The sequence below is a fragment of the Anolis carolinensis genome, chromosome 3 (assembly GCF_035594765.1).
Source record: "Anolis carolinensis isolate JA03-04 chromosome 3, rAnoCar3.1.pri, whole genome shotgun sequence".
NCBI lineage: Eukaryota > Metazoa > Chordata > Lepidosauria > Squamata > Dactyloidae > Anolis > Anolis carolinensis.
The window spans coordinates 156,799,595-156,822,333 of NC_085843.1; the positions used below are offsets into that span (position 1 = coordinate 156,799,595).

The 22,739-nt window shown below is 38.7% G+C and overlaps 1 protein-coding gene across 2 annotated transcripts in view; it reads left to right on the top strand.

Moving 5' to 3' along the window:
- The window catches only part of gtf2f2 (general transcription factor IIF subunit 2), an 88,903-nt gene extending 70,064 nt beyond the window's left edge, over nt 1-18,839 (top strand). For both annotated transcript variants that reach the window (XM_062975640.1, XM_062975639.1), the window contains 2 exons: nt 798-941; nt 18,528-18,839. In XM_062975640.1, the coding sequence (XP_062831710.1) occupies nt 798-941; nt 18,528-18,647 (264 nt within the window). In that variant the 3' untranslated portion in view covers nt 18,648-18,839. The remainder of the gene's footprint in view (nt 1-797; nt 942-18,527) is intronic.
- The last annotated feature ends 3,900 nt before the right edge of the window (nt 18,840-22,739 follow it).

Genomic DNA, 22,739 nt, shown 5'->3' on the forward strand with positions numbered 1-22,739 from the left:
CAAACCCCACTCTCCTGATTGAACAGAACAAACTGCAGTGTTCCAGATATTACTGTATCCCAACTCCCATCAACTCTAGTCATTATGCCCACTAATGAGGAATACAGAAGTTGTAGTTCAGCATCTGTAGTTCAGCATTTAAATGCCATCGTGGGCCAGACTCAGCCCCCAGGCCTTGCTTTTAACACATGTGATTTAATATGTTCCCATTATCCATTTAATAAAAAAATGATTTTCAATCTTGAGTTCCTAGATCTTAGATTTCAGTGTTTGAGAAGCCACAGCGCAAGGTCTATGGTCAAGCATTGTGGGACTTGGGGCCAGCAATATATGTAGTTGCAAATTGGGGGACCAATACATACAATGATAGATTGAAAGATCTACAATAGCTGAAGCTTCCAAACCATAACTAGATGTCCAATATGTTAGAGAGGTGTAGTCTCATTGTCACACAGACCCATGCACAGCATGCTATAGGACTCAACTTTCAATTTTACAAAGGTATGAAAGAAGGTTGCTATATGGCACCTGTTTAACAGGACATTTAATGAGAAACACTTGCCCTTGCTAATCCAAGAGCTCAGAAAGGCCAGGGCAGAGGCCAAAAGCAATTTTAACAACTATTGGAACTCTAAGGTTTGTGGACCTGCGACTATTATTACTTCAATCTCATTTGGATTCCTTCCCAATTGGCTTGTGCTCTTTGAATTCCCAGCTACTGTCACATGTTAGGGCAGTATTGAAGTGTAGTACCTGAAGCAGATAACTAAGTATTTAAATGGTTTTTTAATTGCTAGATTGAGTATGAAAAGAAGAAGAAAGAAGATGGAAAGCGAGCGCGGGCTGAAAAGCAACAAGTGCTGGACATGCTTTTTTCAGCTTTTGAAAAACATCAGTATTATAACATTAAAGATTTAGTTGATATAACAAAACAGCCAGTGGTAAGTACTTATTCTAAAATTACTTTTGAATTGTGCACTTTGTCACCAATAAATATATTAACTCCAAAAAAATTTTTTCTCTATTTTAGAACAGATTTCCTCAAAGCATAATTTTAAAGGATTTTAAAGAAGGCAAATTAAAATGGGCACATACAATTTTAAAATCCTATAATAATAATAGTCATTGCAATTAGTTTTAAAAAATCAAAGCCAGTAGGTAGGAAACTAATCATTGGATGATTTCTGTACAAACTGCAAGTCAGTTTTTCACTCTTCAGGGGTTCCATGAGGAAAAAAAACCCTTGAGAGTTCTTCAGTCTGTCTGACTGTCTGTATGAATCAGTCGTAGAAAGGGTTAGTTCACATGCAGTTTTAGAAGTCAGACTGGGGAATGAAGAGCCAATGTGCACATGTGTCCTGGCTTGTGGTTTTTGGCATGCACTCTCAATTTATGTCTGTGGAGAGGACTGTGTTCATTTTACATGCATAGATAGTTTCTTTTATTTAAATAAGACCCGTTGTTTGCAGAGAGGGCAAAATTCTGAACTTGGCTGGCTATTCCGACTGCTAATTGAACATTGCCTTTATTTAATGCTGCCCATTTGATAACTTTGCCCATTTTTATTAAATTAATATGCAAGGGAGAGACTTATGCCAAAATGTTATGTATGTATGCATTCATGCATGTATAATGTGTTGATCAAGTTATATCAGGGCTGGGCAACTGACAGCTCTGCAGAAGTTGAAGGACTGTTACTCACATCAACCCTTACCGGCATAGCCAGTGGGAGCTGAAATCCATCAAAACTGGAGGGCCATACATAATATGCCCACTCATGTGCTTCGTGGAAAGTCTTTTGCTTCATTCTACATAATAGGTAGATTGTCTTTAATTATGGGTTCAAAGATATATAAGAATACAGAAATGTAATCAGAATTAGACTGGAGGGGTGACTTCAGTAATGTTGCAGTGGCTGAAAGCTTTCCCCGAGTACCTCCCAATGATTACACTATGTAAAAAAAATGTTTAAATCTGTTCCTGGTTTCAAAGTGTTATTTCTTGTTTAATTGTGTGGTACTTACATTGAAAGCAGTTGTTATGCTCTAGAAATTTCATTTTTGTGGCTGGGGATAGTACTATTATTTCCTTTAGTCTTGCACTTTGTTTTTAATTTTCCTCAATGAAAATATGCCATTTTAAAGCTTTCAATGTGCATACTGCAACAAAAATTAGAAAATGACATTTATAACCCAGGAACAAAAATTGTGTTATGTAGTGTTATACCATTGGGAGGAGATTATGTGCTAATTAGGACTTATTCCTTAACTTTGTCTGTCTATCTGTCCATCCATCTATCTTACTATCTATCTGACATGGATAGAATGATGAAAATGATTCTGTCTTTCTTCCTCAGGTTGCTTTTTTATTAGCATGTAGGTTTGAACCTTTGCCATGCATTTCAGATCTTCTTTATGACTGTTGCAGAGATGGTACTTCCATTAAGTAAAGACTGTAAATGCTTTATAGCTTCAGCCATTAAACATTTAAAGAATTGATGAAATATCTGATTTATGAGCAACCATAGTAATGTTTTTAATCATGGCAGACACTAGAGTAAAATACATGTTTTTAATGCTGCCTGACCTAGGACACGAGGGAATGAGCTGACAAAATGTTTAAGTACATTTCCCATTACCTCTAGCTATAAATGCCAGGAGTCAAGCTATATTTTGTTGGGTAAAATAAATCAGAATCTCCATGTGCCCAAAATGAATGCAGCTTCTCTGCTGCTGAAGATCCAGTCCTTTTTCTCCTAAGATTTGAAAGAGATAAAATGAGAAAAGAGCCATTAAAATGAAGGCACAGGTGCACAATACAAGGTTCATACTCTAAATAGAATTATTTCCATTTTTGAAAGTGAACTTCTGTATCGTTACGTTTGATAAATGTTAATGAACACAATGGAGCATGACAAATTGTATGTTCTGCATAATTCTAATGTGTATGACTTAAAGTTCACAACTATAATTACTTATTATAATAATAGTTTTGATAAATGTCCAATGTGGATAAGTCTTCCTTGCCAAGTAGTCATACTGCATGACTACCCACTGACACAAATACACCATATTGATAAAGATGGACTTCCTGTACTGTTGTTTCATCCAGCCATTCAAAGGTTTTGAATGCAAAAACCTAGAACCACATAAACATGCATAAACCTAGAATGTGTAAAACAAGCTGATTTTGGCTCAGGGTTGCTCATTATAGTGACCTATTCAATAGAATTCTTGCTGTCTTACCATAGCTCAACATAGCAACTTGTGAACATGTAGAACAGTGGTTCTCAAAGTGTGCTGCATGGAGCCCTTGGGACTCCACAAAGCATTCTGAAGGGCTTTGTGCTTCCTTCCTCCCACTCCAAGCTTTCCTACACTTTCCTTCCTTCCCAGTAGCCAGATTAACCATGGAATGATGAAAATGAGGAAAATCTGGCTACCAGTATTAAAAACTCTAAAATCAGAACAGTAAATAAGGAACAACACACTGAAAACAGAGGAATTCCAGACATGAATCAATTAGTGGCAGCTAACACCTCCGAACAAAGAATTCCCCCAGACAAGAAGAAGCCAGGACATGAAGCTGGCAAGGCCATTAATGCTAATCAATGTGATTAATTACAACATTCACACCGGCCTCCAACAGATAAGAGTTCTTTTTCCCACTCTGGACCTTCCACTGATACATAAACCTCCCCTTGCTTAGTTTACAATATACCTCACAACCTCTGAGGATGCCTGCCATAGATGTGGGTGAAACGTCAAGAGAGAATGCTTCACATGGCCATACAACCCGGAAAACTTACAACAACCTTGTGATTCTGGCCATGAAAGCCTTCAACAACACATGTGAGCATGTAGTTTTTGCTCTGAAAAAAAAAACATGCTTGCTCCTACTGCATTGTTATCAAGATGCAGAAAGATTGCTGTATAATCCATTTAGATATTTTTTCTGGTACTGAAATCAGATTGACTGGTCTGCAGTTTCCTTGATCTTTCCCAGTCTTCATGAGGTGCAGCCCATCTGTAGCCAGTAATCCTGCTTTTGAGAAATGAAGACTGTGGTCCCAGAAGCCAAACTCTCTTATCTACACCATCACCTTTAGTCATATTTTTCTTTCTATGTATTCTTCTATTATTCACTGGAAGAAGTGAGGAAAATACCACCTGTATCCCAAACCATTTCAGCTTCCTACACAATGTTTCATAGTCAAATGTGATCTTCTCAAAAGGTATTATTGGCCATGTTGTTGATGCCCATATGAATAAGGAGAAAGGGGTACTGATTGTGTTCTTGATTATTTTTGGCAATTAGTGAGTTTTCAATTTGTGAAATAGCTGAGAATAGCTCTCTTCCTGATTAATTTTGTCTTGCTCGCACACAGGTATCTCTTTGTCCCTGAGCAATAAGTCCCCAACCACCAACAATTTTTTCTTCTTGTTGTGGTTGTTGGTTACTTTGACACCATCCTTGGCATACAGCATCCCTTGCTGCTGTTTTCCTGTTTGAGCATCTTTACTGCTGTTATTCTAATTAAGATATTGAAGTGATTGCTTAATTGGAGCAGTTCTGAATCTCTTCAGTATGGTCTGCTGCCAAAAGTGACTATCCTTTTATGCTATTTCCTCACTTTTTTGGTACTTTCTTCCCGTTGGTTATGATGATGATGATGATGATGATGATAATAATTATTTATTTTTATATCCCACCACCACCTCCCCAAAGGGACTCGGTGTGGCTAACATGGGGCCAAGCCCAAAAGAAAAACAAGGTATAAACAAGTTAAATATAAAAACAAGAGCAACATGACAATCAAGTAAAAACAAATTCAAACACAATTAATGTAATTTTATTGGTATCTATTTTTATATTGAAATTTACCAGTAGCTGCTGCATTTCCCACCCTCAGCTTATACTCGAGGCAATATGTTTCCCCACTTTTTGTGGTAAAATTAGGTGCCTCGAATTATATTTGGGTCGGTTTATACTCGAGTATGTATGATAAATAGTTGTTTGTATATCACATGTTTATAACTCTTATCTCAAAGTAACCTGTAATCTATGTTCTATTTAAAATTTGCTGTCTAACTTCTCTGTTTGTACTTGCCGTGTTTCACAGGTGTCACATTTTAAATTAAAAAGGTCTTATCACTGTGGGAATGAGAAGGTTGCTTGTGATTTAATCCTAGTGAAGGCCGGTGCAATTTAAGACTGAGAAGGAAGGGCCAAAGAATTGTTCAAATCTTGCTTCAGCCATGAATTCACTACATAACCTTATGCAAGCTGCTGTTTCTCTCTCTCTTCTCTGCATGCAAAATGATGCTTCCTTAGAGGGTTGTTGTAAGAATATTGTGAACTCTAAACACTCTCAAACGCTACAGGAAAGTTGCTGCTATCTTGTGCCACTTAGATTTTGTAGTCAAGAAAATTCTTGACTAAATTCTTAAGAAAATCTGGAAAGCAATAGTCAGAGCTTGAATGTTTATGAACTTTGCTGCTCTCCAAAGCGTCACATTCAGAGTTTACATTCCATTTAAAAATCCCTGCTGAGAATCTCTCATATCTTTCTCCTAACCAAATGGCTTATGAAACTCATTTCTAAAAGACATTTGTAGCAAAGGCTTTTGTGCTGTAAATGTAATCATGTTGTCATTATCAAAGATTTGGAGACTTTTATTGTCTGCAAAGACAAGGCAAGGAAGAATTTAAGTAGAACAATTTACCAACTTTCTTTTGAAAAGCAGAAACGTGAAAGTGCTTTTCAAATACTTAAGCACTTAAAGACACAGCTTGTTAACTCGAGGCAGCATGTACAACATTATGGGGAATTTCTGCTCTGCTGACAAACTGGGTGAGAATTACCACCACTGTGTAGAGATTCTAAAAGTTTTCTTGTGCTAATGTGTTTCCATGGCAAACATATTTGGATGTGACTAGATTGCCTTTGGGGCCAAAGTTTAGATCCCTAAAATGTATCTCTAAAATGACTGGCACTGCTGTTAGCAATCAATATAATAGGCTAAATAAAGGCTGTGATGCAGGCAACTGTTTCCTTCCTTCCTTCCTTCCTTCCTTCCTTCCTTCCTTCCTTCCTTCCTTCCTTCCTTCCTTCCTTCCTTCCTTCCTTCCTTCCTTCAACACATTAACACATCAGGCTATGCTTAGGTTTAATCTTTCTTTTCTCTTCAGACTTTGCCTCTGTATATACTATATAGCAGTTGTGCTCAACCTGTGGGTCCCCAGATGTTTTGGCCTTCAACTCTCAGAAATCCTAACAGCTGGTAAACTGGCTGGGATTTCTGGGAGTTGTAGGCCAAAATACCTGGGAACCTGCAGGTTGAGCACCACTGCTATATAGCATGTCTGTTTACAGTACACTGAGTTAGATACTTAGTTTTGAAATCTGAACCAGACTAGGGAAAAACTACCACAGTAAAGGGACCGTCTCTCCTTCTCCCATCATCGGAGGTCGCAACGACCATCCCAACGCAACTTACTTTATATACCAGGTCCTAGAGAAGTGCACTTGGAAAGGACCAGACGCAGAGCTTTTTCTATTTCTGCCCCTGCCTTATGGAATGCCTTGCTGCCCTATATGAGAGCCATGCGTGAGTTAGGGCCTTTTACCCTAGCACTCAAGACCTGGCTCTTTACTAGAGCTTTTAATCTATGTTAATTTTATCAATATTTGTATGTATGTATTTTTATCCTTTACAATTTTATCTTGTAAATCGCCTAGAGCATCTTGGATGGAGGGCGATTAATAAGTAATTAAATGATGATGATGATGATGATGATGATGATGTGTCTCATAGAATCATAGAGGTGGAAGAGACTATAAGGGCCATACGTTCTAACACCACTGTCATATAGGAAAACCCAGTGAAAGCACTCTAGACAGTTAGCATCCAGCCGCTGCTTAAAAGCCTCCAAAGAAGGAGATTTGCCACCCTGCAAGGTAGCCAAATAGCTCTTAACTATCAGAAAGTTATTTCTAATGTTTTGGTGGAATCTTTTTTTCTTCAAATTGAATCCATTGTTTCATGTCCTTGTATCCAGAGCAGCAGAAAACAAGTTTGGTCCGTCCTCAATGTGACATCCTTTCAGATATGTAAACATTGTTATCATGTACCTTTATAAATAGATTATCTAACCCTGTGTTGGGATAATCCTAACCTAACCTAAGTAAAGTCATTTCTTAGTGTCAGGACACCTATTTTGCCTGAAATTCAGGGGAAATTATGGGGTCTTGTGGAAACCTTATAGGGGTTTGATGAAGGAATAATTGCAAAAAGATAACCCTTTGTAAAAATATCCAGGGACAGAAATACATGGAGGAGAAAACCACAGAGTGGATGAGATAATGATGCTTAATCACTTGGCTCCATCATGTGCCATTTGGTCCCATTTCTACCCAAAAAACTAGAAGAAGTCAATCACTTATCAGATGTTTGATTTGTTGTAGTAAAGATCACCAATACTACTTAAGCTGTCTGATGTGTGGACCATCATGCCCTCCCCCCCAGTGTGCCAGGAGGCTGCACCATTGTGCCCACTCGCTGCAAGTATTTCTTTCTTTCCATGGACAGGCAACTGATGGCGTATAGGCCCATGGGCCACCATATTTCCTATTCTGTGTGGCATGGTGGCAGCTATGCTTTTGCTCATATAACCATTTATTCATTTGACCAAGCTCTTGAGGTACTTGATTCTGAGGCTGTTTCTCTGCTGGAGATGGTTTAACTGTTGGCATGAGAAAAGTATGAAATGGCCATCAAGCACACCAGCTGAGTTGGTGAAAAAAGAGGTCTGCTGCCTCTGTCATGATGGATCTCGGATGTTGCCAAATTCACTTTGGACCAGTTAGTTTGCTTTTCTCCTAACTACATGTAATATATTTGAGCTAGTGAAATATGGTAAAATTAACCTTTGATGTAATGTTGTTTTGCTAGGCCAGGTTCCAGAGCATTCACAGAATTCTGTTTATCAAAATAAACGTCACTTGATTTTCCTAACTGAGCTACCTAAAGTGCCTTTTTTCCTGTGTCAGCCTGTTATTTTTAACTTGTATTCTTTTTCATCTCAGAGAAGTACTTAACTGATTTGTGTGCTTTGTACTTGACTGTCTGTTGATTGCTAGATGTCAGAATCAATTAGCTTGAAAAGTTGGCAGCCTTACAGAAGTATCTTAATTTCATTTAAGCTTTGTTAATGATCCTCTTGGACAATTTTTTATTAGCAGTGTTTGTTTCCGACAGCTCGACTGTGAGATTTCTATAGAAGAGAGTTGACCAATATAATGAATATCAAGTATACTATTTTTATATTGGGGCTGAACCGCTAGGCTCAAAAAGGTTTCAGTCCTGCTGTTTTCAGTGGAATTTGCCACTAAGTAAGTGTGTATATGGTTATTTTGTTCTCACTGCATTTGTGTTTCATTTTCAGATTAGCTCTGCCATAAGAGCTGAGTAATATTTCTTTGAGACTTAGAGGTTATTTTTGTAAAATGGTTTTGGAACCAGTTTTAGCCAATTTGGGCGTTTTTATTGCCTAATGTAGTTTCTGGCATATTTAACCCTTTCTTCATTTTTATAGGTAGGCTCAGGTTTAATGAGAACCGATTCTAGGGTTACAAACTTTCATTGTTATAGTTGGTTATTTAATGTTTGATTGAAACTATAGCAAATAAAGCTGTAGGACAAAGAGTGCGACAAACAATGTCCAGGTCTAACAGGTAATACATTCAGAAGTTGACAACAACTTCCTCATCACTTGTCTTTCTTTCCAAAACAGTAGATTTTTTTTCAGCTTTTGCCTGTAATATGGTACATAGTGCTTTAAGGGAAAAAACCAACTGCAGGACCTGAGTAGCACAAAAGGCAAGAGCCATCACAATGTGCTGTGTCATCACAATGTATACTTTGAACCCTGAACACACAAACCTCCCACTGGTCTCCTAAGACTCTGCAGGTACTTGGGCAAGGACTTTAGAATCATAGAATCATAGAATAGTAGAGTTGGAAGAGACCTCATGGGCCATCCAGTCCAACCCCCTGCCAAGAAGCAGGAAATCGCATTCAAAGCACCCCCGACAGATGGCCATCCAGCCTCTGCTTAAAAGCCTCCAAGGAAGGAGCCTCCACCACAGCCCGGGGGAGAGAGTTCCACTGCCGAACAGCTCTCACAGTGAGGAAGTTCTTCCTGATGTTCAGGTGGAATCTCCTTTCCTGTAGTTTGAAGCCATTGTTCCGTGTCCTAGTCTGCAGGGCAGCAGAAAACAAGCTTGCTCCCTCCTCCCTATGACTTCCCTTCACGTATTTGTACATAGCTATCATGTCTCCTCTCAGCCTTCTCTTCTGCAGGCTAAACATGCCCAGCTCTTTAAGCCGCTCCTCATAGGGCTTGTTCTCCAGACCCTTAATCATTTTAGTCGCCCTCCTCTGGACGCTTTCCAGCTTGTCAACATCTCCCTTCAACTGTGGTGCCCAGAATTGGACACAGTATTCCAGGTGTGGTCTGACCAAGGCAGAATAGAGGGGGAGCAGGACTTCCCCGGATCTAGACGCTATACCCCTATTGATGCAGGCCAGAATCCCGTTGGCTTTTTTAGCTGCTGCATCACATTGTTGGCTCATGTTTAACTTGTTGTCCACAAGGACTCCAAGGTCTTTTTCGCACACACTGCTGTCAAGCCAGGCGTCCCCCATTCTGTATCTTTGATTTCCATTTTTTCTGCCGAAATGAAGTATCTTGCATTTGTCCCTGTTGAACTTCATTTTGTTAGTTTCGGCCCATCTCTCTAGTCTGTCAAGATCGTTTTGAATTCTGCTCCTGTCTTCTGGAGTGTTGGCTATCCCTCCCAGTTTTGTGTCATCTGCAAACTTGATGATCGTGCCTTCTAACCCTTCGTCTAAGTCGTTAATAAAGATGTTGAACAGAACCGGGCCCAGGACGGAGCCCTGCGGCACTCCACTTGTCACTTCTTTCCATGAGATGGAAGACATACATAAACCCCACATTACTTCTAGAACAGTGGTTCTCAACCTGTGGGGTCCCAGATGTTTTAGCCTTCGACTTCCAGAAATCCTAACAGCTGGTAAACCGGCTGGGATTTCTGGGAGTTGTAGGCCAAAACACCTGAGAACCACTGTTCTAGAAGGTGGCAAAGGAGGAAAAATACCATCTAAGTGGTATTCAGGAAACATATAGACCAGTCATTAGACAAACGGAGATAAAGCAGCTGATGTTAACATTGTCAAAGGACTAGCCTGGCTTAAGGAGATTTTGCAGGGGGCGATTTTGGTTGCCTTGTTGTTTCTTTTACTAGAAGTCATTAAGGAAGTTGTTTAGTGGTTGGTAAAGGTGGTGCCTAGTGTTTTCATTTGCTCTGTTTCTTCAAAGGAACCCTCACGACATTGCATTTCTGTAGTCTTCAACATTCTCCTCCCAATCTTTTTTAGATCCGATTTATTAGATATTGCCATTTAAAGCAATGCCTACAGAAGTGAGTACTGTTCAGATGTTTTGTAGGTGCTATACCTTCCAAAATGTTCTGTAAGGTATGGCTTCCTTTTACATTTCACACTTTCCTGTTCAGAAAGGATTGGCTATTTAATTGCTCAAGATTTAATCAGATTATGTTTCCAACTGGGAGAGTTGATTTAATTATTGTTTTGTTTTTACTGTTTTTTTCTTTTGTAATTAAATAATGCTGCTTGAGTATGAAGAGGGAAGACTGAGCAGAATACAGTAATTTAAAGCACACTCACCCTAGACGGGAAATGGGTGCTGACTAATTAGGAGGCAGATCATCAGTAATGGCCAGTTCAGAGAAACAAGTCTAAATTAGAGGCACAAGGATCTATCATTTAGAGGAGGGCTTTAATTAAACCTTCAGGAAGTGTTTGGCAAACAGGATTTTGGAATTTGTGAAAGATTTTGGCCATGGTGGGGGAGGGGGGAGGGGCGATGATTAAATTAATGCTACATTAATTATGGTGTGGGACCAACCATTTAATTTCACTTCTAGCTGATTGTGGAAAAGCAATGCCTCACTAGTAGAAAGGAACCCTTTCTATAGTCATAGGAAACATTTGAAAAAAAAATCCCTTTATTAAAGGCATGTAAAAAAATAACATTGGAATGTTAAAAAACTTCTCATGAATTGATAAATAGACTGGAAGGACACCAAAGTACAGTCATTCTTCCACATTCACTGAGGTTAGGGGCACAGCCCCCCTGTGAAAGTGGAGAAAATGTGAATCTAAAAAAACAACAACCCCTTTTTGTTTTTAACTTGAGAGGACACCTATATAGGAATCTGTTAGTCCTCCAGTGCAACTCTGTGGTCAACTTCCATGAGAATATAGCATTGTGCTAGAGGACCCACAAGTGCCCAGAGAAGTATTCTGGCTAGGATTCTCTCAGTCCTTCAATATCTGCATGGTCAACCTCTGTACTGGAGGATCTAAAGATTTCTAAAATGAACATATTAATCAAATGTGTTTATATTCAAATCTACAAAACTGGAAACTTGCAAAAATAGAGGGCTCACTGTAGTAGCATTTCATCTTTCCTTTGGACGTATGCAAAATATGAAATAATCTCAGTTATACACAAAGTTATATGCTTTTAAAAATATTTACTGGTGCTCTCAATAATTTCAAACTGTAATCCTTCTGTCTCATAGGAACTCTAGTCAGATATAAAATAGGGATAGATTTAAGATGGACTCAGAATGTTCACTGATATTTTCTTATAATGGTTCTGAAAAAGTCCAGGTTTAATGCTGAACCTAAATTTGTTCTAACAGTTCCAAAGGGTTTGGCTTGTTCCTGCCAAACGATGCCACAATTAAATATTCAGACTTGGAAATAGTCAAGTTGTCATATCCAGCTAATTCTCCCTTTCAGATTACAGCATCCTGGTTCTTACCCACTGAAAAAATCCATTTCCAGCTTTGGGGATTCTTGTGATGAACTACTACCACCTGGTGGAGATGACAGTATGAAGGCTCTTTGTAGCAGTGAAATGATGCATATTGTTTTAAAAAAAATACAGTAGATTCTCAGTTGATGGGACCTTTGGTCCTCTCAAGCAACCGACCAATAAATTGAAGAAATAGTACTGTATCACAAAGCTGTATCATACATACGTTACTGTTTTACATTAAGACAAATAAAGACAAACTTAATTTAATTTGCTTTTAAATACATTAAACATTAATAGCAAGTAAATACAGTGTTTATGGTAAGAAATAGTATGAGGTCTAGTATGAGTTAGGCCAATTTATAGCAATTCTCAAGCAAACAGATACTACATTTTTTCAGCATCTACCAGTCCCCATGGGCGCTGGTTAACTGAGAGTCTACTGTATTTACGTAGTTGGTTTTCACATGCATCTATTGCCCTGAAAATATCTACAGAACCTGTTTCTTTTGTGCAGCTTTCTAAAAAGCTAAGTCTGTTTTCATCTAGAAAGGGGGAGAGAATAGGAGCCAGATTCTGCTAAGAATATTAGGCCAACAAATTCCTTCCTTGCCTTGAAGACAATTTCATTATCTAGAAGATAGAAGAGGTAGCAAGGGAACCATGACTTTCCCAAAAACAAGTTATGTCAAACTAATTGTACCTCTTTTTGAAGATAGAGTTACAATCTTTGTAGATGAGGGGAATGTAGTGTACCTTGATGTTAGTAAGGTCTTTAACAAGGTCCCCCCTAAAGTTCTCATAATGTGGGCTCAGCAATGCTGCTGTTGTGTGAGTTGGGAACTGGTTAACAGGCCAATGGCTCATTTTCATCCTGGAGAGGCGTGACCAGTGGCACGCCACAGGGTTTTGTCCTGGACCCAGTGTTAGTTGACATTTATCAATGGCTTGGAGGATGGAATAGAGGGCCACAGGAGGAAATATACGGTACTACACTTCAGCAGAAAAAAATGAGATGCCTGGACATAGAATGGATGACTTGACAGCTGTATGTGTGAAATGGACTAGGAACTTTAATAGTTCATAAATTGAACATGAGTCAACAGTATGATGTGAGAGTTAAAAAGACCAGTGCAATTCTAGGCTACATTTATAGGAACATCGTGTCTGCATTGGGGTAAGTAATAATCTCACTCTATTCTACTCTAGTCAGCTCTCATCTAGAATTCTCTGTCTAGTTATGGGCATGACAGTTCAAGAAAGGTGTTGACATGAACATGTCCAAAGTGATCAAAGGTCTGGAAGATAGTCCTGACGCCAGCATACATGATTGGACAGCTTGTACCAATATGCTGTTTGTCCATAGCAGGTTGAGATTCCCAGAGATCTTTGGCTTTACATGATGATGTGTGAGCTTGATCTCCACATCAGCACAATGTGCCATGATTCATGTACAACAGTGATTCCCAAAGTGGGTGCTACCGCCCCCGGTGGACGTTGAGGCGATCCAGGGGTGGTGGTGAAGGCCACATGTGCATTTGGGGTGCGTGCGTGCCTATGTTGCGTTGGTCAGAGCATGGGGTATAACAACTCAGCTCATTTTATGTTTTTATTGCTGTGTTTTTCATGTGTTTTATAATGATTGTGATTTTTAATGCCTTCTAAATTTGTGTGTTTTTGTATTTGATATTACTGTATGCTGTATTCTGTATGCTGGTTTTATATCTGTAAGCCGCCCCGAGTCCCTCTGGGGAGATGGTGGCGGGGTACAAAAATAAAATTATTATTATTATTATAACTCAGGAAGGGAAGGAAGGTTGGGTGAGAACAAGGCAAGGCTGGGCCGGGCCTTGAAGATAGGCCTGGTGTCCGCAAACAGACGGAGGGAGGAGGCCTAAAGACGGAGGCAAGCCCGGACGGGTTTGCCAAGAAGGGCTTGTGTTTCCAATCAGTTTTAATAATCAGATAAATCAGCTGGTGGCCCCTTCCACCAGTAGCATGCTATGCTGGTTATATGGGTGTGTGTGTATATATGTGTGTATACACATACATACATGTGTGTGTGTGTGTGTGTGTGTGTGTGTGTGTGTATATATATATACACAGCATAGCATGTTACTGTGCTTATATATATATATATACACACACACATACAATATACAACATAATTTACAGTAATATATAATAATATAATATATTGTATATACATATAATGTTGATAATATTATAATGTATTATGATGTAATACTGATAATAATACAATGTAATAATATTAATTATATATTATATATTAAATGTAATATTCCTAATAATATTACAATATAATTGATATAGTACAACATAATAATTTAAAGCTAGTATTGTACTATGCTAATAATATAATGTACTGTACGCAAATATAATTTGTAAGCCGCTCTGAGTCCCCTTTGGGATGAGAAGGGCGGGATATAAATGTAGTAAATAAATAAATAATATTCCTAAATTATTTGCATGAAAACATGACTGCTGAAATTATGTGGAACTATTCGCATGCGTAGCATGCAGACTGGGACTACCAAATGGAAAGAAGGGACATTTGAAATAGTCAGTGGATAAGGACAGCAAAGTGACTCTGGTGATTCACTACAGTGCTGGAGGAATTCAAAAGATATTTCAGCTAAAACCATAATATTAAAACAGTGGTTGTGCAACCAAGTAAAGGGAAACTGTGTTGTTATATGTTTTCCGGGCTGTCTGGCCATGGTCCAGAAGTATTCTCTCCTGACGTTTTGCCCACATCTATGGCAGGCATCCTCAGAGGTTGTGAGGTATAGAGAAACTAAGCAAGGAAGGTTTATATATCTGTGGAAAGTCCAGGGTGAGAGAAGAACTCTTGTCAGTGGAGGCCAGTGTGAATGTTGTAATTAATCACTAATTAGTATTGAATAGCTTCATCTCCTGGCTTCTTCCTGCCTGGGGGATCCTTTGTTCAGAGTCGTTAGCTGCCCCTGATCGATTCATGTCTGGAACTCCTCTGTTTTCAGAGTGCTGCTTCTTATTTACTGTTCTGATTTTTGAGTTTTTTTAATACTGGTAGCCAGATTTTGTTCATTTTCATGGTTTCCTCCTTTCTGTTGAAGTTGTTCATGCTTGTGGATTTCAATGGCTTTTCTGTGTAGTCTGACATGATAGTTGTTGGAGTGGTCAAGCATTTCTGTGTTCTCAAATAATAGGCTGTGTCCAGGTTGGTTCATCAAGTGCTCTTCTATGGCTGATTTCTCTGGTTGAGTTAGTCTGCAGTGCCTTTCATGTGCCTGGGCAATGCTTGTCCACAGCTGCATGGTATACGGTAGATTCCTGCAGAGGAGAGAGGATCCCTGTTGTCCTTCGCTGACCGTAGCATCTGCTGGAGTTAGCACTGCAGACTAACTCAACTCAAAGACATATTTTCTTATTGTGAGACTTGGATGCTCTCCATTCAGATTTTAATTAACTATTTGATGATATTTTGAAAATGAACATACCTGTTTGGATTTTGGATCCTTTTTCAAGTGCAAACACAGAAGAATCTCCACAGTTACAAGAAGAACTGATGGAAGTAACTACAAATGATGAATTGAAATTTAAATTCAAAAGCGGCTACCAACAATTCTGGCTGCCAAAGGAGATCCCTAAGGCTTATCCTGAAATATGGGCTGTCATTCAAAAGTTCTTAATTGCATTTCCTTCATCATATTTAGTGGAACGTGGATTCAGTGCGGTAACCAATTTATTAACAACAAAAAAGAAGCCGATTGCAAATAGTCAATCGCGGTGATTTAAGATTACTGCTGACAAAAATAGAGCTGAGGATTACTAAATTGGTAGCAGCATATCAGGTTCATCCTTCTCATTAAGATGGTTTCAAATGATTTAACTTTTTTTATTACCTTTCTATTCTGAGTTCAAAAAAATAGTTTCATAATTTCAAACTTCAATGTTTCTAATTTACACCTTTCTTTATTATATTTTACGAAAAATATAGAAACATTAATACATATATCTTTCTGTTCAATTGCTATTCAATTAAAAAAAATAATTTCCAGGGGGCACTGAGTAATTTTTTTTTCTGGAAAAGTGGCGGTAGGCCAAATAAGTTTGGGAACCACTGATGTACAATATGTGACCTTTAAAATATAACCACAGTTAGTTAATGCCTATCAAATACATGCAATCTTATTTATTTTGGGAAATTCTAATTGTAAAATCAGAAGATTTTTATACTTGAGGAAGTAATCACAAATTTTAAAAAGAAAAATGAAAAACTATGATTTTTCTTGTTTCATAAATTGGGGAAGAATCCCATCCTCAAAGTACCCACTCCTCTGTTTCACAAGTCCAAACCTGTATTAGGCTGCGTTGTTGCACTTGACACTTCCTTCATGGCCCTGGAAGGCCTAGTTCAGGATTCTCAAAAAATTAGATATACAGCGTATATGCCTGACATTGCCTGGCTGTTGTTGGGGCTGCTACCTTCTTAATTCCTCACTTCTCCAGCTCTGAAATGATCTCCCTCATGGCAACACTCTGTCAATGGTGGGCAGGCTGTCTTCGTGGCTTTTTTTCTTCCTCCGTTTCCCTCATCCACTTTCTCCCTCTCTTTTCTTGCGTTCTTTTCTTCTTGCCTTATTTCCTTCATAAAACCTTCCTAGTGATATCACAGAGGGCCACTTCACCTAGCAATAGTTTTTGTGATACAAACAGATACACACACACACACACACACACACACACACACATTTTTGGTAGAATGCATACATACATACATCCTTCACTGATATTCCAGGAAACTGTCCAGTCTATGGACCACTATGTAAGTATCATTGGTCCTAGTTGGCTCTGATGCCATCATAGGCCTATAGACTGAGGTCTTCTGGGATGGGAGCTCCTCTATGTCCCACCAGTGGAAGCAACAGTGTGGGAGGACATTGGAGAAAGCATTTCTCCCTGTAGTATCCCAGTTTGTGGGAAGCTTGATTGACCCTAGCACCAGTTTATTTTCAGAACCAAATGAAAAGTTAACTGTTCATTAAAGCTTTTGGACTTCACTGACATGCTAATATGCATGATTTCCACTGGTTTACTCTGATTTTTAATTTGTTAATTATGCTTAATATGTTTAGTTTATTTAAATTATTTTGTTTTAAACTGTTTTTGATTATTTAACATTAACTTGTATGTTGCTCTGAGATATTTTGATACAGGGTGGGATAGAAATATTTTAACAATTCAAATAAGTAATTACTCACCCTCTACAGAAGCTGCCTCAGCAGTGGGAGTAACTCTGTGGTGTCTGACAGTAATCCCGCCCAGCTTCCTCCAGCTGAAAAGCCTTTGATTTGCTATGTTCTCCTCCATCATTTGCATCCCTGTGAATGAATGAATAGTTTATTGTACTAGCCATAGGCCATGACATCAGTAATGTACAACCTTTATAAGCACTTTCCAATATAAACATTAAAACTTGTTAAAAATTTTTAAAACTAGCTCTTTAAAATTATGATAGCAGCAACATAACAATGACAGTGTCTGATTTGTATCATCCCAAACCATCACCATTTCCATTTCTGTCCTCAAGTCTGGATTTTGCTACTTTAGCGTCCCTGTGTATTTGGTTAAGTGACCCTAGTTCTCATCTTTAATCTGGATGAATTCTGTTTCCCTCAGCATTAATACTTCTACTTCATTTTAGTTACGTGTACTTATCATAGGTGCCCCAAAGAAAGGAAGGAGTGCTAATGGAGCTCAAAATACAGAAATGAATGTATATGCCAGAGGCATCACCAGCAATGGCTGGTATCAAGACTGATCAGTTTTGACTCTGCAGTCTACACATTTTGGTGTTCCTTCTTGGTTCAGGGTAACAGACATGCATTTGAGTTCTTCTGATTTGCAAAATATCTAGGCTAGGTGAGCCCATGAATACCAGGTGCTGTAGGCTATATTTCAGAGGAAGGAAATGGCAAACCCACTTCTGAATATTCCTTGCTTCTTACATTATTTTAGTGCCATTTTTATTACTGATTTAATATATATGATGGAGCCCCTGGTGGCACAGCGGATTAAACCGCTGAGCTGCTGAACTTACTGACCAAAAGGTCAGCAGTTTGAATCCGGGGAGCGGGGTGAGCTCCTGCTGTTAGTCCCAGCTTCTGCCAACCTAGCAGTTTAAAAACATGCAATTCTGAAGTAGATCAATCGGTATCACCTCGGCGGGAAGGTAACGGCGCTCCATGCTTAGAAATGGAGATGAGCACCAACCCCCAGAGTTGGACATGACTAGACTTAATGTCAGGAGAAAACCTGTACCTTTACCTACCAGATATTTTACCTGACCATTAGGAAGAACTTCCTGACCATAAGAGCTGTTCAACAGTGGGACTCTCTGCCTAGGAGTGTGGTGGAAGCTCCTTCTTTGGAGGCTTTTAAACAGAGGCTGGATGGACCAACAATTAGGGATGTTTTGTTTGTGATTTTCCTGCACAACAGAGTTGCACTAAATAGCTCATGTGGTCTCTTCCAACTCTTATGATTCTATGATTCTGGATTAATTTCAGATATTTTCTTTTCTGTTTTAGAGCTACTTGAAAGAAATTTTAAGAGAAATTGGTATCTACAATGTTAAAGGGACGCACAAAAACACCTGGGAACTTAAACCAGAATACCGACATTATCAAGGTGAAGATAAGAGTGATTAATACAACTACTAATTACACCATCAGAGAAGCTGTCTATTACGGGGACAAGAAGAGCAGGTGCACATTTTATCCCTTAAGACAATGGGAGTTAAACAGTTGTGGTATGTCCCTCTATGACCTTTAAAAAAAGATTTCATAGAGAACATTCTGTATCTTTCTTTTATTATATAGAATAAATTTGATTTATGTTTCTTTGGTGCTTAGACTGTTTTTGCATTTTGTAAAAATAATGTTAGCAAGGAGACTAGAAGTATTATTTATTTTTTGCATATGTTCTGTTAACATTTTAAGTGGTCTTGAATCTTGCAGTGAAGTGGAACTCGAAGGCCAGATCATGGGATGCTGTACAACCTTTAGGACCATGGCCAAAACCAGGCCACATTTTTAATATATTCTAAAACGTTCCATAGAGCAATGAAAGGAATTGGGAGATTTCATTTGATAAAAAGAAGTTACCAGAATTCGAAGTAAACTTTGAAGTAACAACTTAAGTACAATTTTTGTATTAATTTTGTTTCTGCATTAATAAAAAGTATCTTTGAAAATTGTAAAAAATATTGTTTCTGTATTAGTTGAGTAACAGATAACAGTTATGTAAATGTTACAAAATAGCTCTAAAAACAATATGGCATTAATTACCGGTATATGTTGGAAAGAGAGATGAGTGTTCACTTTCAATTCATTAACTACACAACGTAACAAAATTAGGAAAAAAAATCTGTTCCTGGTGTGAAAGTGTTATTTCCTGTTTAATTGTGCAGTACTTACTTTGAAAGTAGTTGTTATGCTCCAGAAACTTTGTTGTTGTGGCTACCACAATCTATGTCGAATTGGTTGAAACTCTTGAGATATTCATTGAAAAACTATAGCAAAATGCACTGCTTTTGCCACGTTTTTATTATAGAACCAATTAGGAAATAACATTTATATCCCAGGAAAAAATACATAGTGCTATAGGAAGTGAAATTCTACAAAAGCACTTGATCAATCAATAGGGGGCTAGCTTCTGTCAAAAACCTGAGGTTGTACCAGAGTACAAACACACTTACCATCTAGATTTGTGTATTTTCTGCAACCAAGAGCTAGCATGGTCTTTTGAGGATGGGAACTTCGCAAGATGTTACTCCATGGCAAATTGGAGACAAGCAGATTGATAGTACATTCTGAGGTTTATGGTGTGGCACCTTGTCACAGTATAACACTGCTGGACATACTGATGGACCATAACCAGAAGATAGGAGTTTTAGTTTGGTTTGACAAACCAACCACACTGACATTATTGTCACCCATATAAACATGGAATTTACTGGCATAAAGATCACCTGGCAATTGCCATTTATATATGGAAGATGGCACTTATTACACAGTGGAATCAAGTGAAAACTAGTGCATTCTCTTGATGGATTTCACAATAATGAAATATTTGTTTCTGTGAATCCTATTTATTGACATGTTAAGGGCTGCTGCCATTTGAATGATCAGCTTTCCAGGTGTTCATTTCAGCTTAGGTTGCTTCTGTAGGGAAACTCTTGACTCTGAACAGCCACTCCCCTTTATGCAACTAACAGGAAGTGAAGCTTACTCTTGTGCAAACATTTCCCTTCTTTTTTAACCTCTTTTCATGGGCTATGAAAGTATTATGGGAACATGGCCAGGACTGCTTTCCTTCACAGCTCTGCCCAGCATCTATTTAGCTGCTGAGTGTTTAAACGCCTCTGCTCTCCTGACTCAATAGCCAACCAATCCCAAAGAGAACAGCCAGCTTCCACATGGCAACCCCAGCCTTACTCACTGCCCCTTCCATTGTAACCATCCTAATGTTTGCTTTCAGTAATTATTTGCTAATGCCTGTAGATCACGCATGCCTACAGTGGCTGCATGGAAACTATTTAGGGGATAATCAAAGTGTAATGCTCTGCTGCAGTATCAGCGCACTGCTTGCTTTCATGTATTTCTTTAAATTTTAGCTCTCCTTGAAGACCTTTTAAATTAAAATTTAAATAAAACTATCTTCTTTCCTGTGAGATTTCTACTGTATATTATTCATTTAAATATGTTTCAACGTTCTGCCGAAAAATAATACTTAAGGTGACTTAACAGTAAAATTGATACTGATTCAATATAACTGGTTCTGCTAAATATATAGGTAAAGGTAAAGGTTTCCCCTGACGTTAAGTCCAGTCGTGACCGACTCTGGGGGTTGGTGCTCAACACCATTTCTAAGCCGAAGAGCCAGCGTCCGTAGACATCTCCAAGGTCATGTGGCCAGCATGATTTACCTTCCCGCCGGAGTGGTACCTATTGATCTACTCACATTTGCATGTTTTCGAACTGCTAGGTTGGCAGGAGCTGGGGCTAACAGCGGGTGCTCATTCCACTCCTAGGATTTGAACCTGGGACCTTTTGGTCCGCAAGTTCAGCAGCTCAGTGCTTTAACACACTGTGCCACCAGGAGCACATATATCAAATATCAAATTGGCTTATGCACTTAAATGGGAAGGATCTGGTTGATGAAGACACAGTATGCGAATATCTGCTGTCAGACACTTTTATGCAAATGCCAGTTCCCATTTGTATTAAAGCAACCTCCAGTCAATCTAAATAGAATTAACAGTAGATCTATTACAGAACTAGCAGTTCGAAAACATGCCAATGTGAGTAGATCAATAGGTACCGCTCTGGCGGGAAGGTAATGGCGCTCCATGAAGTCATGCTGGCCACATGACCTTGGAGGTGTCTACGGACAACGCCGGCTCTTCGGCTTAGAAATGGAGATGAGCACCAACCCCCAGAGTCAGACATGACTGGACTTAACGTCAGGGGAAACCTTTACCTTTTACTATTACAGAACATTTTCAGTTTGTATATTAGCAATGGCCAAACCAATGCAGAGCCTAACTTCCTAGTGCAGTGCAGGTCAAGAGAAACACATGAGCATTTTTGTACTGAGATGCCTGGAATAATGAAGCTATAGGGGACAAAATATCTGACAGCAGTTATATAGACAGTAAGCTTGCTTTTTCAGGCACGGTCATTCATTGTTGATTTTTTAAAAAGCTTTTATTTTGCGTTGGTTCTAAGTCTGGTGGAATGTTCCAGAAGTATTCTCCCCTGAACACAGACCCGTAGCTAAATAATCACATGTCTTTATTAGCATCCATCAGTCAGGCATTTTATGCAAGTAAAAGTCCTCAGTCCTTCCCCCTCTTAGGTGAAGACTGAAAACTTACTTTGTACATGATAGCTTTAATGTCATGCTTGCTAACAATTTTTTTACTTTGCATTCTAATTCACTGAACATCTAGAGTAATTTGCCAACACTTTTTATTTTGCTGAAACATCAAAATTTGTGGACATTCCCTATTTAAAAAGTCAAATAGCTGCTGTTGTCCCAATTTTCTTAGTGACCTCTACATAAGGAAATGCACTAGTGACATAATATACATTCATGAAATGCTTGGCATACCAAATATCCCCCCTCCCTTCCTTAAAATAAGAAATTGTGCTGGAACAGTTGGAAAATACAACTAAGATGTCTTTTTAAAAAAGTGATGTGCCTTTTGGAGGGCGCCGCAGCTAACATCCTCTTCCAGTAACAGATGGATTCCTTTCACACAGAAAAACCAGGCTAAAATTTAAGGAGACTAATGTGGCAATCATTGAACTTGTCTAAGACCAAGGTAGCATCCAACAGATTTAATCATCATAAGGTGCCCTCTCTTATGCCAGATGTTTACCTCACACATACTAAAGTTCACAGCACTTGTAACTACAGGCATACAAGTTAATACCTTTGGTTTTCTGTAAACAAGGCAAGGCATGTTCCATGGCAGATATGAAAGTATACAATGTGGTACTTACACTAGAAATAGTATTTAAATAACCACTGCTTTCAGTTGAAGCCAGGGTGGAAAAAGCAGACCCCTCCAGATGATGGCCCAGTACTTTTACGTATTGGTTATGCCGCCTGGAAGTGCAACTCCAAGAACATGTGAACCATTGCAATTTCTTAATCCCACTTTTTAAAAGTCTCACTTTAAATATGGTCAGCATAGTGCAATCATAGAATACATGCAAATAAAAATGAGTATC